Source organism: Crocodylus siamensis, chromosome 12 (assembly GCF_052110815.1).
Source record: "Crocodylus siamensis isolate JL-2025a chromosome 12, ASM5211081v1, whole genome shotgun sequence".
NCBI classification, from domain to species: Eukaryota; Metazoa; Chordata; order Crocodylia; family Crocodylidae; genus Crocodylus; species Crocodylus siamensis.
Genome location: NC_143406.1, coordinates 17,133,905 through 17,151,327, shown reverse-complemented (window position 1 = coordinate 17,151,327; position 17,423 = coordinate 17,133,905). Strand labels below are relative to the sequence as shown.

Here is a 17,423-nt window from a genome sequence, read left to right as displayed (position 1 = left end):
TGGGGGTATGCCCCTTCACTCTGAGGTGGGTGGTTCCAAGGAGTTTAATAGCTGACTGCACTGCTGAGGAGCTGGCTGGGGAAAAATAGTGCCATGGTCAACCCCCCTGCCTTGTTGTCAACTCCCCTGCTTTGTCATCAAAGGCCAGGTGCCTTTTGGTGACACTGTCCCTTGCTGCTGGGGGTGCAAGCACCTGGGAGGCTGGTGGCATTTCCAGTCTCCCCAAGGAAAGGAAGTGCTGCCTTGTCAGGGTATTCAGTGGAAGGTTTGGGTTTTTTTAATTTTCTGTATTCCAAGCCAAAGTAGCCAAAACAAACTCCAAATCTGAGAGTCAGTCCAAAACCATAAGTGGCCCTAGTACCAGCAAACATCCTCCACCCCTGTCTGGGACTTCAGATGTTTCCAAAACCTTTGGCAGGTATCCTATTTGCAGGCCCAAGTCCAGAGGCTTGGGGTTCGGATGTCCATGAGTTTTGCTTGCCCTCAGCCATAAGGCCCCGGAGCAAGCTAGAGAGGAGTCTCCCCTTTTCATAAAGCCAAGACTTTACCACTCCAGCAGCTAAGTGGGAGGTTTACTATACATTACCATGGCAGGTACTATCCCTGTGCCAGGAGAGCAGTCTTCCCTGGGTGCAACTAGGAAGACTGCCTCAGTGGTCACAGTGTTTCCCTTGTCAGGCAAGCATAGGACTATGCTTGATCTGTGGAAGTGCTGCTCAGACCTCTGTTACCTGCTTAGTATCCAGCCATGCTGGGGCATGCCAGGCTTCAGGCCACTGCCTGGGGCACCTGGGGTAAGGTGAGGTGTTCACATTCCTGGGCAGTATCCCTGTATTCCCACTGGCCATATGGTAGCGGTTGCCAGACAGGGAGGGATGTAGACAAGAAAGACTGGGTGGCCAGTCTGTATGGTAACCTGTGCTGGCTTGAGGCTGGGGCCATTGTCTGTGGTCAGGTAGGGGAGGGTAGGTAGCTGGAGGTGCCTACTGCTCACTACAGGTATACGAACATACCCCTCTGCAGCACTAGCCACCTTTTCCATAGCAGTAGCCACCCTTTCTGCAGTGATCCCCACCCTGACACCAAACTTTGGGGCAAAGCATCCACGCCAGAAGATAGGCGGGTGATCCAGGCTGACCTGGACAAGCTCAGCAAATGGGCAGACGAGAACCTCATGGTGTTTAACACCGAAAAATGCAAGGTTCTCCACCTTGGGAGGAAAAACCTGCAGCACCCTTATAGGCTCGGCAGTGCTACGTTGGTTAGCACTACAGAAGAAAAAGACTTGGGGGTCATCATTGACCACAAGATGAACACGAGCCTGCAATGCAATGCTGCGGCTAGTAAAGCGACCAAAATGCTGGCGTGCATCCATAGATGCTTCTCGAGCAAATCCCGGGACGTCATTCTCCCCTTGTACTCGGCCTTGGTGAGGCCGCAGCTGGAGTACTGCGTCCAGTTTTGGGCTCCACAATTCAAAAAGGATGTGGAGAAGCTTGAGAGAGTCCAGAGGAGAGCCACGCGCATGATCAGAGGTCAGGAAAACAGATCTTACAATGACAGGCTGAGAGCCATGGGACTCTTTAGCCTGGAAAACCGCAGGCTCAGGGGTGATCTGATGGCCACCTATAAGTTTATCAGGGGTGACCACCAGGATCTGGGGGAACGTCTGTTCACCAGAGCGCCCCAAGGGATGACGAGGTCGAACGGTCACAAACTCCTGCAAGACCGTTTCAGGCTGGACATAAGGAAGAATTTCTTTACTGTCCGAGCCCCCAAGGTCTGTAACAGCCTGCCATCACAGGTGGTTCAAGCACCTACATTGAACACCTTCAAGAGTAAATTGGATGCTTATCTTGCTGGGATCCTATGACCCCAGCTGACTTCCTGCCCTTGGGGCAGGGGGCTGGACTCGATGATCTCCCAAGGTCCCTTCCAGCCCTATGAAATCTATGGTCAGGAAGGACTTCCAGGAGTCCACAGCAGTAGCCAACAAGGATGTCAACTTGTGGTCCTGAGCCACAGAATTTAGCTGAGTTTTCAGCAGCTCCTCTGACCAGTCCTGCCTATGCCCACAGACAGAAAGCCAGTACTTGGTGGAGTCAGCTTGGCATGCAGATGACTGCAGTGTCCTCCAGGAGTTGATCGCAGTGGTCCTGACAGCATTTTTGGCTATGGGCCATCTTCTGAGCAGGAGCGTCCCTTCATGGTCTTGGAGTGGCATCTGTCCTGGAGCCTCCTAAGCTCTCTTGAACAAGGGCAATTTCTAGAGCGTGAAACAAGCAGAAAAGTCTTTAAGGTTGTTTCCAAACAATAAAATGTGTGTGGATTCTGAATTAATTCCCACACAAACACTGATAGATATACAGACAGTAGCGTACTGATGGCAGACCTTGAAATTGTAGCAAACATTTAAGATAGTATGAGGGGAAACACAGCTTGCCTTGTTTTTCCCAGGCATTTTCATGGAATAGCAGGACTGGTATAGAACATCATCATCATAGTAAGTACCCTCTCAGCTACCCACTGCCAACCACTTCCCTCACCAGTAGAAGCCCCCCAACCCAGTAACTTCTCTGTCTTGTCCCTGTCTCAGGATACTGCTTCTCCGCCCAATATCTCCCTGACAAGAGTGTCCTTCCAGTGCAGAGTGCACTTTGAACTTGCAAGTGGTGACCCCACAAAATATGCTCTGCTGCTTCTATGAGCTATTGTGCTAATGCACGTCCTGGAAGGATGGCAGGTTGCTGGCTGTTACGACAGCTCTCTGGCTGGTAATTCCATCTAACATGTGTAATGCCATGGAAAACTTCCTGCACATGTGTTACAGCTTCCTACCTCTGGCAAACTCTCTGTCAATGTAATCAGCAATAGATAATGTCCTGCAGTAGTAGGAGCTTGTTCCCCTCCCCAACAGAGCAAGTATTCTGCCCTCCTCTGTGGGCTTGCAAGCTCTCCTCGCTGTAATGAAGCTCTGTCCCAAGGGACACTGAAGAACAACACTTTTCACTGCCACCCAAACTGGTTTCTCTTTGCATCCCTGTGGTGAGGGAGGTGGCTATTGCCCTGAAAGATGACAGCATTCCCTACTTCCAGACCCTTCCTCGGACTGCTGCAGAACATGCAGAGTACCTTTCAGGGGTGGAAATGCAGGGCCTCGTGCCTGTAAATAAAACGCTTTGAATGTGCATTTCTGTATGTTTATGCCCATCTCCCCACCACACCCACACAGGAGGCTCTGTGGGAAAAGTAGGGCTCCCATGAAACCACCTGGCCAGGGGAGAGCCAGCAGCGCTTTTGGACAATGGGCCCAGGCAGCATGGGAAATTTTCAGATAGCTGCTGGTAACCATGCTTAATTGAACTTTCCTATGGCTTTCACCTGATGCCCCGTAAAAGGTGCTGCATACCTTGGGGAAAAGTCGGGGCCTGGGATCGGGTTGGGAGAAATTGGTGGAACCACGGGGGATGGGGCCAGCTACCTCTGGGGCTGCCCCAAGCCCGGGTCAGGAACATGGGGGTTTCAAGGTAAAGCTATGGGCTCCATGAAGCTGCCTGGCCAAGGGAGGAGCTGGTGGTGCTTTTAGGAAAAGGGGAAATCTGCTTGTCCCTGGGTTTTGCCTGGCTCTGGGTGAAAAGCACAGCACACCCCAGGGAAGGCTGGGGGTCTGGGGTCAAGTGGAGGAGAATGGGTTTGGCTCAGGGTCAGGTGCAGGGCCATCTGGCTGGGGCAGGTTTGGGCTGCGTGTACCTGGGGTGATTGCTAATTGCAACCCCTGTGACTAGCCACCTCATCAGTGATCACACCTAGAGCCCAGAAACACCCTCAGGCCATGAGAAACTCAGAGCCTCAAACTCTGTTCAAGCCCTGAGATGCTCCCATATCCCTTGATCCTCCAAGCACACTACCAGTCATCCTTCCCACCCCCAGCCACTGAGATTTACCAGAGGCTGATGCTGAATTGTCCATGTCTGTGAGATGAGGGTGTTATACAAGCAACTCCCATTTTCTCTGTCATCCTGGGTTTGAGTTTGTAGGGGATAAGGTTGGAGTCTGTCTGGAAAAAAGTCCACGAAGCAGCCATCCTCATGCTCCTCTGTGGCCATTTGGGTATCAGGGTGGCAGGGAGCCTGCTTCGTTGTTGTCTTTGTTGTTATTGTGCCATACCAGACCCACAGGTGTGCAGTGCATGGAGTGGTGGGGACTGATGGTGTCTTCCTCAAGGGTCTGGGGTAGCTCTTCACTGTCCTTGCTGTGCCTGAGAGCTTGTTGGCATCCCTGCCCTGAATGTACTGGGATTTCAGGCACTTGATTTTAATATGAATCTGCATTCAGTCTCATAGGTGCCCCTGAGCCACCATCTGAGCTGCAATACATTCACAGACCACCTGGTTCTGTCAGGTTGCCCTTTGTGTCCCTGGCAGTGGTGGCAATGGTTCTTTCCTTTCCCCAGATCACAGTGAGATCCAGCACCTTACCACAAGTCCAGTTTGAGGCTTTTTTTTTTTTCTTTTTTTTTTTTGCACTGGTCCTGGAAGCACTGCAATACCAGGTCAATGCATGGAGTGGATGGAGCACACTCCGGTTCCACCACCCAATACCGAAAAAAGAATCTGCTCAATATAGACCTCCTATGAAGGCCATATCAGAGACAATTATTCCAGTTTGAGGCCTGCCTGATAGGATCCAAGGGGGACATTCTTTGGTTGGATTCAGTTAACAAAGGTAGTTAGGGCTCTTGGCACAGGGGCACTTGAGCAACAGTGGCAAACCATAAGGATGCCAGTGGGTGCCCACATGGTGCTATATGGGCCAGGGTGGCACCTCCTGGATGTGGGTGGGGGTGTTAGATTGTGGCCAGTACCACTCCCTGAGTTTGGGAGTGCAGAAAGTTCATCCGTGAAGCAGGAGTAGGAGGGATGGGAATGGTGCAGGCTGGGAATGGTGCATCCTGGGATGCTGGAGGATTGCAAATTGCTTGTTTTAGCTCTGTGGAGTGGACTGACATTACTGTAACACAAGCTAGGTGCCACAACCTGAAGATACTCCTTGCCTCAAGTGGCATAACTTTTGAGATGCTTGGAGAGCACTTAGCATGAGTGGGAATCCACTTTAATGTGCGACCCTCATGTTTTAAGTGCCTTTAGTATGGCCTGAGGGTAACATGTAACAACACCTTAAGCCATCAAATGGTGTACAGGGCTGCAAAATCAGGGAGCTTTGGGCTCATGGCTTGAGACTCTGTCTTGCTCATTGTGCTAAAGGAAGTTTTCTCCACGGAGTGCTGTTATGTGTCATAGCACTCAAGCATGATAGGGTAGATTAAACATTTGGTGTAATGCTAACCTCTGAATGTCTGGGGCTCTGCAGTTCTGACTTACGTTCTCTGTTTACTTTTGTGCAGTTTAATGCAAGGTGTAATTTGCCCCTGAATGTCACACAATTGCCAGGGTGTCGGCTTTGGTGGTGTACTGCAAACAGCACAGCAGTCTGTACAGTTTATATTTTTCCATAATTATTTTATGAGAGAGAAAATAAAGTGCCTTTATTCTCTTGATGGAAAACCCACAATGGCTCCCAGTGGCTTGGCTGAGATCTGTCTGACTCACAATTGCAGACATTCTGTGGCAATCAAAGAAATATAGTTGGCCTTGTGTTAGTAACATACACATTTGCATGGATTTTCTGGGTCTGACCTGCCGTTCAGATCACTGCCAGTCTGCTACTCTTGGATGCAATGGAGAAATTAAAACAAATGTTTGCATTTGGTAATGTGCAGCATTTATTCTGGAGGCAGAAAATGCCTCCCTGATACCGGTGGAGTGTTCAGTCAGCACTTTGGACAAGCTCTCCCAGGCCAGTTGTGCGTGGATAGTGGATGCAACCACCCGATTCCTCTCAAGGTCTGGTGCAACTCTGGCTTCTGTGAAGGAAAGGTGTGAAGGGGGCACAAGGAGTGTTGTGTGGAGCTGGTTGGAGGGCCATGAGATGAGCCCATTTCTCAGGGGGATAGTGAGGGTGCAGCCCAGAAGCGGCACTAAAAAATGTTATTTGTTGGGGGCTGGGCAGTGTGAAGTACGCCTGCCTGACCCCTCCCTTCCCTCCTGCAGGGCCGTTCCAGGGCTAGCATGTGCTGGTGTTGTGCCCGTGGTGGTGGAGGAGCGTGTGGCAGGGTGCTGGGTGCGGTGCTGCAGCAGCAGTGGTACCGGACCCACTTTTGCTGGCCCAGGTTGGGGAGCTAAGCCCCATTAGCCTCAGCCTTCCACTGTGTACGTAGCCCTAGGCAAGGCCTGCTGAACATCACAGCTAAGCACCCGGCATCAGCAAGAAGCTGGGAAATTACGTAGGCCTCCCCTGGAAATGGGGTGGCTTCACCCTGACTCTCAGCCCCATTGATGTTCATGATGTGAGGAGTCCGGGCTGGGGCAGGGGCAGGCTCTTCACCATCTAGGCGAAGGGTGCCCTCACCAGAGCGTCCCTGAGGGAGGCAGGAGGGAGCCTTCGTAGTGGGAGTAGGATTTTGCAGTTGGAGGCAAAGCTGTCTCTTGTTTGGGGAACAGACACGAGCCAGAAAAGGGGGCTCTATGGCATGGAGGTGGGGGAGGGAAAGGGAGGGGAACAGATTGGGGACCTGGTATACAACTCTTGTCTGGCTATTCAAGTTGCGGCTGTCCCTGCCTCTATATGGGGAAAAACACTGAGCTACTAGGATCAGGGAATGGGAGCAGCCATGCTGTTCTCTTGTCATGGAGTTGTAAAGACCTCTGGTTCAGGCCTGAAGTTATCTGCAGCCACTGTTGCATCCTAGACAGAGCCCTACAGCCACAAGAGAAAACTTGCGGTGACAGATGCTGGCAGCGTGCTTCCTCCTTTGAGCATCCAAGCTGAGCCCAAGTCTTTCCTGTACTGGCCTCTGCTGCAGGCTTCTTGCCAGGTTCATTCTCTGTGGGGGGATAGCAGAGCTTCAACCCTCCCTTGTGGGCTACTGCACTGGGCACAGCCTGCCGTTGTTGCCCAGGGCCATTTTCTGCACCTAGGCTTGAAGCCCTCTGGGCAGGCAAATCAAGAGCTCTTTCCACATCTTCCCCTTGTGAAAGGGAGCTGTGTCCATGCTGATTCCCTCCCTTCCCATGATATCTCATTGTGGGCCCTAGGTCCCACCCACTGCTGACATATGCCTGTCCCACTTGTGCTGGGGATGCAGGCACCAGGTGTTGAGGGGAGTAGGTGCAGTGTGCCAGCAGGCTGCAAGTGGCCTGGGACAAGGCAGCTGGGACAGCAAGAAGGTAGAGGCAGAACTGGGAGGGTTCATGTTCTGCCTGTGGCCCATGTCCTGGCATGCGCTCATTTGCCAGGGGTCTAGCAACAGCTCCTAGTCCTGCACATCCCTCTTAGCAGCTCTAGCAGGGTGGACCTACCCTGGCATTGCCCTTGTGCAAAAGAGTGCAAGTCCCTTCAACTACCAGCCTGACACTGAGCTGGAGGGTTCAGTCTCGGACTGGTGGTGGCGGCACTGGAAAGGCATTAAGGTGATTGTACTTTATCCCCTTGATGATGATTTGGGTTGCCACAGCAGTCCAATAGAAAAAGGAGAATGAGAGGTGGGAAGGGGGATGCTGTATCCCCAGCAGGAATAGCCACATGTTTGCTGTAGGTGGCATTTATTTTTAACCAGTGCTGCTGGATTTTAGCAAGAGCCTTTTAAAATTGCTCCTGCATGGCCCCCGACTTCTCCCCTGCCTTTGGGGATGGTGCCGAACTGCAGAGCCTCAGAGCAGCTCTGGCTGGGATTTCTATTTTTAGTACATATTTCTGTATTTGGATTTCCCGAGGCACCCATCACACACTGTACACATTACTGCCATTTAAACTAGGAGCTTCATATGAGATACAGATGCTCTGTGAGATGGTCAGGCCCCAGCTGAAGCCCCTTCCAAGTCCTAACTCATCCTGTCCCACTGGGGGAGCCTAGAAAGGCTGATGAGTATCATCCCAAAGGCAAGTGGCAAACAGATGGGGGCAAGCTCCGTAGTCAGAGCTACTGCTCATTTAATTCAGGGGCTAGGGCTCAGTTGTACTGAGTACACACCAGGGCAGGTGCAGCAGCGTGGGCCTGAGTCTGTGGACAGCTTACAGCAGTTGGAAAGAAGCAGGCTGTGCCATGCCACATCTCCATGTGGGGCTGTCAAATCCACCCCACCTCCCGTTCTGCTGTTCTGCCAGGGTGAGCAGGTAGAGGTGAGGGCAAAGCTGATGATGCAGCCTATAAAACAGGCGTCCTAGGCCTGTCAATCCCTTTTCTATGTTCTCCCACTTCCTTGTTAGGCTGGGGCCCTCTGCTTGTACCAGCCCCTTGTTTTCTTCACCATCTCTCTCGTGTTCTCTGCCTCAGCATCAGGCTTCTCTTGCTCTATCCTCTCCCTTGGTAAATGGTGGCAGACCTCCAACAGTTGCTGCAGCAAGCCTCTGGGACTGCACAGCTTCATCAGCTCAGAGGTCTGGGGGCTGCCCCATGCAGGGGAGATAGCTGCCTGAACATCTCCTTTTTTGCAGACTCTTCAGTCTTCTCCTAGAAAAGCAGGTCTTGGCCATGTGGTTTGGGGAAAAGTCCTCCCCAGCTGCTCCTTGGTTGGCCATGTGCTCCACACGCAGCGTGGTGGGGAGTGTTGGGCTTCCGTAGCATCTGAGGAGTGTCTGGCAGAACTAGAGCTCCTTGGGGAGATGCTAGGCTTCTGGAGCGCAACCTGACTAGGCAGGATCTGGGGATGGTCTCTTCCACTTGCTCATGGGTCCTGGGAGTGCTGCTGCTGGCTTTCGTCTAAGCAAGGAGGGAGCAGTGTATGGCTCTCAGGATCCAGCATCTTAGAGGTGCTTAGGGTTTAATGAAAAATGCATTTGCTCTTTTCAAGCTCCTGTAACTGCAGCAAAAAGCTCTTTTAGATTAAATAGTAAATCATACTTTGACAGATAATGTCACATCCTGAAGGTCGAGTAAGGTTTGCGTGGCAGCCTGGCAGGGGGATGAAGGGGATGCTAGGCAAGCTGCCTCTGAGGCTACAGCAAAGGGCTTGGGGGCTGTTTTTTTGTTTTAATTAATCAAATGCCAAGCAGCTCAGCTCAGAAACACACTGCAGATGCTAAGTACTGTCCCCATTCCTGCTGGGCTGCTTGCTTTGTGGCTGTGACTGTAGCTGCTTGCTTTGGAAAAGATATGTTTAAGATAGAGAAGCTTCCTGGGATGAAGGACTCGTAATGATTTCCTGCTGCTGCTGGCTGTACTCCAGCTATGCAGCCCAATGGGATGGAGTTTGAGTGCTCATTCTCCCCACCCATGTGCAGAGCCAGACCCACACGCCAGCACTAGCTTCTCCCATGCAGATCTCCCCAAATTGCCTTGCTGCTCTGGCATTTTATCCTTCACCTGCTGTCACAGCACTCAGCCTTGCCCACCTGCCAGTTTCTACCTTAACAGAGACTGTCTCAGTGCTGCCCTCCAGTATGCCTCTGCTCTGCCCAGGATGGCTCCCCTGTAGGATCAGTCCAGTATTCACACACTTATGCACACACACATACACATGCACACTTACACACACAGGTCTAGAAACAAAGGGGGGAAACCTCAGCCAGGCCCTGAACCTGCCAAATTTTCCATTTATTTCCTTGCAGGTCTTGGCATTGCATGGAGCTCTGGGCAGCCTGGCAGCACTGAGCAGTGAGAGGAAGTGGCTCCTTGCCCGAGCTCCCCTGTATGGTTCATGCTCTTCTGTAGGATGTATTTGCTTCCCTCCTCCATCCTCGCATGCCACCCACAACTCATCTCATCTGATGGTGCCTCCATCCTCCACCATGAATGATGAGCAGAGACTGCACAGCAACGCAGTAGCCTGGCTGGTCTGCTCGGGGGTCTCAATTCTCACTAACACCTGGGGGATCCTGAGTGTGAGTGCCAAGCAGAAGAAATGGAAGCCACTGGAGTTCTTGATCTGCACCCTGGCCGGGACGCACATCCTTAATATTGCCATCCCTGTCACCATGTATTCTGTGATCCAGCTCCGGAAGCATCACTCAGACTACGAGTGGAACGAGGGCCTCTGCAAGGTCTTTGTCTCCACCTTCTACACCTTGACCCTGGTCACCTGCTTCTCGGTTACCTCACTGTCCTACCACCGCATGTGGATGGTCCGCTGGCCAGTCAACTACAGGTAACCCCCCCTCTCTTTCACCCAAGAATGTATTTGGTTTCTTTTTCTGTCACATTCTTAAGTGCAATTCCTGGTATTCCAATATTGGCCTGAGGCATGTCTGGAGACTTGGGAACAACTCCTGCATGAAACTCTGACAGAATCTCGCTCTAGCATGGAGCAGGGCATGCAGCATCAATGTAGTTATGATTCTGACTTACACTGAGAAACCCCAGTGCTACTTCCCAGGAAGGAGACATATTTGACGCTTAGATGCCATGATGTGGGGTCCAGAGTTCTGTAGCTCCAGAACCCTGATTTTGGGGGTTTTGGAAGATGAACAAGAACAGAAAAATCTTTACAGCTCCCCTTTAAGTTGACAAACATCCCATCATAATGCCACATACAGCACACTTTCAGACCTGCTTTTGATGGAAGACTATTAAATCCATTTGATCAATGAATTAGCCTTACAACTTTATTCTTTGAGCATCTGAAATACTGCAGAAACACAAACACTCAGTACAAGCTCCTGCCTTCGCTGATGTTTGTGGATCTAATTCCCTTTTATCACGTTATCTATCATTTAAATATATTCCCTTTCAAAGTGATCTGTATTGCAGAATTTTTTTCCTGCGAGGGTTGTTGCCAGCCAGTCCATCAGGAAGCACCTGCCATGCTTGCTTTCCAGGGGTAAGAAGAAAACCCCATCTCCAAAAAGAGTGTGGTGCCGGTCACAAAACATACAAACTGTTGCATCAGTCTTTGGCACGTTTGCCTTCCAAAAACATCTCCTAAATGGGGAGGGGTTTACATAAAAAGGACGTACACTTCCTGTCTTGTGCTCTCTGCCTGCGCACACACACACCTGGAGCTGTTCTTGGAATTCTTTTTTTTATCTCCTTTTAACCAAATGCCTTTCATTAGTTTTTCTCTCCTTAACCATTTATATGGATTCAGATGCTGCAGGATCAATTCTTTATAAATAGACTGAGAAATAGCTGACAGGCAAACAGGAGAAAAAGAGACACTTTTGCCTGGGTTTGTATGCAGAGCTTCCGCCCTGGAGAAACTCTTTAGAAAGCTCCCAAATTTGGAAACCCATCAATCACACCAGCCCAAGCCTTGGCCTGCTTGAAACTCCTTGCCATACTCAGCTTGGTGAGATGCTGGCTGTGTCGCCCTCCAGTTCATTGCATTGAATAGGCCAGTCAGCACTATCCTTTGCCTTTCAGGTGACCTGCATGACATTGGGTTAGTGGTTCTGTGCTGAGACGGATGTTGTTTGTACATTCACGTGAAGCTTCCTGTAATGGGCAGATGGCTGATATGCTGCTCCTACTGATCTTTGTAAAATAGGAAACAAAGTGTTATGTTTTAAGATAGGACAGAATTTCCAAATCTACAAGGACCTCACAAAACCTTCCTAGCTTAACGCCAGGCTTTGCCGATTGCTCCAACCACCTAGATGGCAAGGTTCAGTCTTCTTTCAAACCACTAGGCCCTGGAAACCAGCAGAAAGGGTACAGGCCCTTTGTGTGGTGCCACGTACTTTATTAGCTGCAGACGGAAGTGTTGCTTTACTGGCATCTGGGGATGTGGGAGTCGCACAGACAAGCTGGGAACTGCCAAGGACCTGGTTGTCAGTGCTGAGATCCTAGCCCAGGAAGTGGGGGTGGGTGGCATGCAGGCTTGTACCAGTTAGGAACTGGAGGGTAGCACAGCTTGACTGTGTGGGGCATGTACTTAGAGAGGGCTAGGGAAGGCAGACAGCCCACGTGTCCCCGCAATGTACATCTCGATCCCCATCTCCCCGTCCTTTTTGCAGGTCTCCAGGAGCCAGTCTTTGTCTGGCCATTTCTCTGCCCCCTGAATGCTGCTCTCAGTGGAGTAGCTGCTTGCTGTCTTCACGCCATATCTGCAGATGCTTTGGTCTGGCTGGGACATGGCTCTGCAACGTGGCTGACAGTGCCTGTGACACCATGCCCTTGGGCTATGCCTTGCAGCTTGCATGTGTCAAGGGGAGTCTGTCCTCCTTTCCCCCCTCCCTTGCAGGTTAAGCAATACCAAGAAACAAGCCGTTCACACTGTGATGGGGATCTGGATGGTATCCTTCATCCTCTCCACACTGCCGGCTGTGGGATGGCACGACACCACCGAGCGCTTCTACGCCAGGGACTGCCGGTTCATCGTCACAGAGATTGGTCTAGGCTTTGGCGTGTGCTTCCTCCTCCTCATCAGTGGCAGCATGGTGATGGGTGTTGTCTGCATGGGCATCACCCTCTTCCAGACCTTCTCCATCCAGATGGGGCATAATGTGGACAAGAACAAGTTCAACGTACCCACCATCGTGGTGGAAGATGCACAGGGCAAGCGACGCTCATCCATCGATGGCTCTGAGCCCCTCAAGACTTCTCTGCAGATCACCTACCTTATCACAGGGATTGTGTTCATGTATGACTTCCTGATGGGCTTCCCCATCCTGGTGAGTGCCTATGGAGGGGTAGGGGGTAGTTCTGGGTCACCTACAGGAGTGTGGGGTGGGTGCTATGGTTTATGCAGTCCAAGAACATCATTTCTAGCGGGATTGATCCCAAGGACCAGCAGCAGCGGCCAGGTGGACTTGGTGCTTGGGCACATGGGGACAGATTGTCGAGCGTACAGGTGGCTATGTCCTGCTGGTGTCACTGGGGTTCAGAGCCTGTCTCTAAAGCTCTTTAGCTGGCTGTGACCATGAGAGATTTGAATGCGCTTATGAGAATCTAAGGTGAAACTTCTGGTTGTTAAATCTGCTGTTGGCAACTGATTTGTAGTTTTGGTTTAGGTCCATGATGCGATCCACACTTTCCAGCAGGGTGGCACTCTTACTCTCCCTGATAGTTTGTGCTGAGTTCTTCCCATTGCATCTGAGGACAAAACACCACTCCGGCTCCTAGTGGTCTGGGGCAGCGCCGTTAAGGTTCTGAAGAGGGGTGTTTCTGGGCTGGCCGTGACTTGTCTGTCTACACCTGTCATCAGGGCTTCTCCTCCTTGCTGGGCTGGGCTGCTGCCCTGCTGGGGGAAGTAGGCCTTGGGTCCCAAGGGCTACAGGCATCTTGCAAGATAGAATGTAATTGAGCCAACTGGGGTTTTCTTCCAGTGTCTCTAAAGAGAATCACGTAGGACAGGAGCTAAATGATGAGAAGCCCCTCCTGCCTCCTCCTAAACAGTGGAGACTGCACGAGCATCCCCTAGCTGTTCTGGGAAGGGCTGGAGCCAGGGCAAAGCATACAAGCCCAGGAAGGTGTTCTCATCCCACCTGTGTGCAGGTGGCTATTAATGGCCTCTCTGGGATTGTGCTTCATTGAGCTACATTGGTGCTTGCTGTGAGCTCCCCCAAGCTATGGGAACCCCACCCCTGTGCTAGGCACTGACAGAGGCACAGCTAGGGCCTTGGTCCTGGTGTCTAGTCAATCCCGTGTGATCTGCAGCTTGTGAGACCTGACCCCTACCTGCTTTGCATAGTGAAGAGGGACAACTTCATGTCCAAAACATAGGAATTTGGAGAAGACTGTGTTTGAGGGGAGGGCCTCACTAAATTTCCTGGTTCCTGCTTGGGTTCTTCTTCCACATGTGGGAATTCAGAGATTAGGCTGAAAATCTTGGGCAATGGCACAGGGCAGACAGCTGGGCTTCCTGTGCCACCCTCAGCTTTGTCCATGACCCCTAGGCTGGGGCCTGCACCTGGCTCCTGACCTTCGCTTTCATGCTTGGGTCCCATGAAGGGATGCAGGCACTGCATTACCACCCCAGCTCTCTCCCTCCGCCTGCTTCAACCCAGCTGTGCCAAGTAGGTCTCGGAAATGTGTGGGAGAGGGAAGTGAAATGAAGGGAACAGCTGAGCACAGCAGTGGAGGGGGCGGGGGAGGCTGTGAGATGGGAGCCTTGAACTCAGGCACTTTCCCTGCGTTCTGTGATTCAGAATTTCCAGGGATACATTACAGGGAGGCTCAGCTGGGCTGCATAGGATAGAAGTCAGCAGCAAGCATCAAGCATAGTCTGCTGTGATCAGTGGCAATCCAGAGGGGTGGGTGGGACCTTGTGTGGGGGACGGGGGTGTTGCATGACTCTTCATGCAATACCCCTGCTCTGCCCCTCCCCCCCCAAACCCAGGTTCAAAGTATTTCTCTAATTTAAAGGCTAATACATGGTGGCAGAGATAGTTTAATGCTGATTAACTGCTAAATAATTATGCCTTTGAAGTGTCCTTATCACATAAGCCTGCATTCCTAATGAAAACTGAGGGATAAAGAGAAGTCTGGGCATGTTGTGAATGACTGCTGAGGAGCCCAGAAGAGAGAAAGGAGTGGTAATGGAGGGGGTCTCTGTACCTCCGATGCCTCTTCCTGCAGGGGTCGGGGCTATGGTGCGGGCAGGACCCTTGCAAAGAACAGATGGCAGGGGTGAGGTGGGGCTCTGACACTGACCAAGCCAGAAGAGGAGGCGAGTCATGTAGTTAACTGCAGAGGGAACATGGCTAAGGTGCAGGATGCCTGGATAATGTTTCCTTCCCAGAATACCTGATTCCTGTGCATGTTGCCAGCAGGTAATTTCTGCTGTTGAGTGTTGCAGTTTAGTAACTAACAGCCTCTGTGGGGTAGGATGACTGCATTTCTCCTGGGGATGTGGCCCTTTATGGGCTGGGAGGGAGCAGTTTGTGCCTAGAGGCAGCCTGCTAACAACACCTCCCAGCACTAGCACTGGGAAGGCTCCCAGACAACAGTGTTCCCTTGGCGAGTGCAGAGCAGCGCAGCTCAGAAAGCTGGCGTGTTTGTGTGCGTGTGAAATCCCCCTGTGCTCCTAAGAATTCTGACTTCCTGCCTGGATGGCTGGCCTTAAGCGTTAATAAATAAATAAATTGGGGGGGGCTAAATATAGCCGTGGAGAGGAGTGTGTGTGTGGGATGTGACATCTCTGTTTCTGTTGCAAAGCTCTCATCACACTGTAAACAACCATAGGCAGCAGGAGCAGGCAAGGCCTGGTGGAGGGCGACTGGCTTGTTCTGCCATGTGCTCTCAGCCTTCCATGCTGGAAATCCCTGCATTTTTGTGTCCGAGGAAGCAAGCTGAGAAGTGGCCTCCATGCCAAGGGCACCTAAGCTCCATTTTCCTCCAACTGCTCCTCCTACCTCTGCCACTGCCTGACATTGTGCTCTTAGTCACTTTACTTAACCTGTCCTTTCCCTTTCCTCCCTCCTCCCCAGCTGCTTGTGGCCTGGTGTCCCCACTTTGCACACCCAGCCCTGGGGCTGCAACTGCCTGCGGGCTTCCAAGTGTCTCAGGCAGCCTGCTCTGCACTCTGGAGTGGGTGGTGGCCCAAGAACATGCACTTTCTGCCAGAGCTGCCCACTGTCTGCCCAGCTCAGAGTCCCAGGGCTCTACGGGTCCCATTCCCATGCCCTTGCACAGTGGCACCATCTAAATATAGTGCCAGGAACAGGAGGAGCCTGAGGGTCAGCAACATCCAGGGCTCCTTGCTGGCAGGATCCTCGTTCCAGAGGAGGCACCCTATTGACCAGGCCCCAGGCAGAAGCTGCAGCTGGCCAGGGACAGGCCAGGAACTGGTGCTGGGTAGGCTGTGGGTCCAGGGAGGCAGGGAGCAAGTGGAAGGCAAGCAGAGATGGATATTGCAGGAGTGTGGGGGGAGGCAGGGGTGCAGGGGGATAGCAAATAATGTAACCCCACGGGAAGGGATAGGGCCTAACGCTGCCTGGAGTGGATTGGCCAGGGGCTGTCGGTACCTGGGGAGCATGGCTTGCCATGCTCTGTACCAGGGGGCCTTGCCACTAACCCATGTTCTATGCTCATTAAAAGAGGATTGCAGAAGTATGTGGCCGAGGCGATGTTTTGCACTGGCAGTTGCACAGCTGACTGGAGCTGGTCTCCCTCATTTGTGGTCCCAAGCCTCATGGAGATGCATCCCACACAGGACTCCTGGGTTTAGCTCCCTGTGCCTTGGGACAGACCATGGGGAAGGATTGCCAGAGCTCTCGCTCTGGTGTCAGAGTGCCTGGTGGTGCTGCAACTGCATTTGCCCCCGAGAACCTGAGTCTGCTGGAAGTGGAGGCTGGCTCTGCACGTGCATGTCCTTGGCCTAGGACCTGCTATGCCATGGCCCTGCTGAGGCAGCACCACGTGTTCCTTCTGCCAGGTGGGAGTTGCTTCTCATGGCCTGGGATTCAGTTCCCCCCACCCCATGGCAGATTGTTTTTTCTGCAGCAAAGTGAACTGCTTAATTCTAAATGCAGTTATCTGCTCCCAGCTGGCCCTTCTGCTGCATCATGACACCCCCAGCTTTCCCAAAGTCTCCCCTGAGCTCAGGCAGAGGGGGCCAGCCCAATTCCCTCTGCCGTTCTCTTACCTAGAAATGTTGCCGCCTGGAGAGGGCAGGGAGGTGGCTCTGTGCCCCATAGAAGTGAGGCTGCTCTGGGTTCTGTTACCCCATCTGGGGCCTTGCCACGCTTGGCTGTTGTGCTTCACCTCCATGGCTGGTGCTTGTGGAGGCCACCTGGGACCCCATTGGGGAAGGGCTGAGGTCCTACTTCTCTCCCTGCTCCTGAGCTGTCTCTGTCCCACCATAGGAAGGTGATTGGGGCATCCAAGATGCACAGTGCCAATGTGTCCAGTGTTGGTTGAGAGGAGGGTGGGGAGCTACTGGCAGTGCGTGCTGGAAGTCATGGGGAATTGGGTGCATTAACACTGTTTCTGGCTACAAAGAATCCCAGGAAAAGTTGAGGTCCAGAGCCTTGGTGCCTACTAAAAGCTTGCTGGCAGCTGGCCCTGCCCTCCTCAGGTTGATCTTCGGGCCTCCCTGACCCTGGCCTAGCAGCATCTTCTCTCCTGACATCCGCTGTCAGGAGCTCTTACCTGCAGGCAGGTGACTGGTCCCTTCTTTCATGGTTATGTTGGGCCCCTAGTGTGATAGTCTGTTTAGTGTCGATCCTGTTCTGAGCCTGGGTGTGGCCAGCCTGGGTTACTTTAGGCCAGCCTGGTTACCAGAGATGTGTCTGGCCTGTGTTACAGTATGGGGTTCAGGACAGGAGGCTTCCCTGGCATCTGCAGGGCATCTGTCGTCTCTGTCTGTGGGTGCATTGGGCTCATTTTGGCCAGTTACCCATGCCAGCCAAGGGGAGTGATACCCAGGTGACTGGCTGCTGTAAATGCAACTCCTCATCCTTGGGCTTCTCCCTTTGGTTCAAGTTTT

At 52.3% G+C, this 17,423-nt stretch overlaps 1 protein-coding gene and 1 non-coding gene across 4 annotated transcripts in view; one reads left to right on the top strand and one right to left on the bottom strand.

Annotated features, from left to right (window-relative positions):
- The window catches only part of GPR153 (G protein-coupled receptor 153), a 41,592-nt gene that overhangs the window by 9,466 nt on the left and 14,703 nt on the right, over nucleotides 1-17,423 (top strand). For all 3 annotated transcript variants that reach the window (XM_090023728.1, XM_090023726.1, XM_090023727.1), the window contains exons 2-3: nucleotides 9,667-10,202; nucleotides 12,237-12,666. In XM_090023728.1, coding sequence (XP_089879854.1) covers nucleotides 9,826-10,202; nucleotides 12,237-12,666 — 807 coding nt within the window. In that variant the 5' untranslated portion in view covers nucleotides 9,667-9,825. The remainder of the gene's footprint in view (nucleotides 1-9,666; nucleotides 10,203-12,236; nucleotides 12,667-17,423) is intronic.
- LOC149854709 (U2 spliceosomal RNA) lies at nucleotides 4,516-4,699 on the bottom strand. The gene has a single exon (XR_016438817.1). It is a non-coding gene; the product is annotated as a U2 spliceosomal RNA (small nuclear RNA).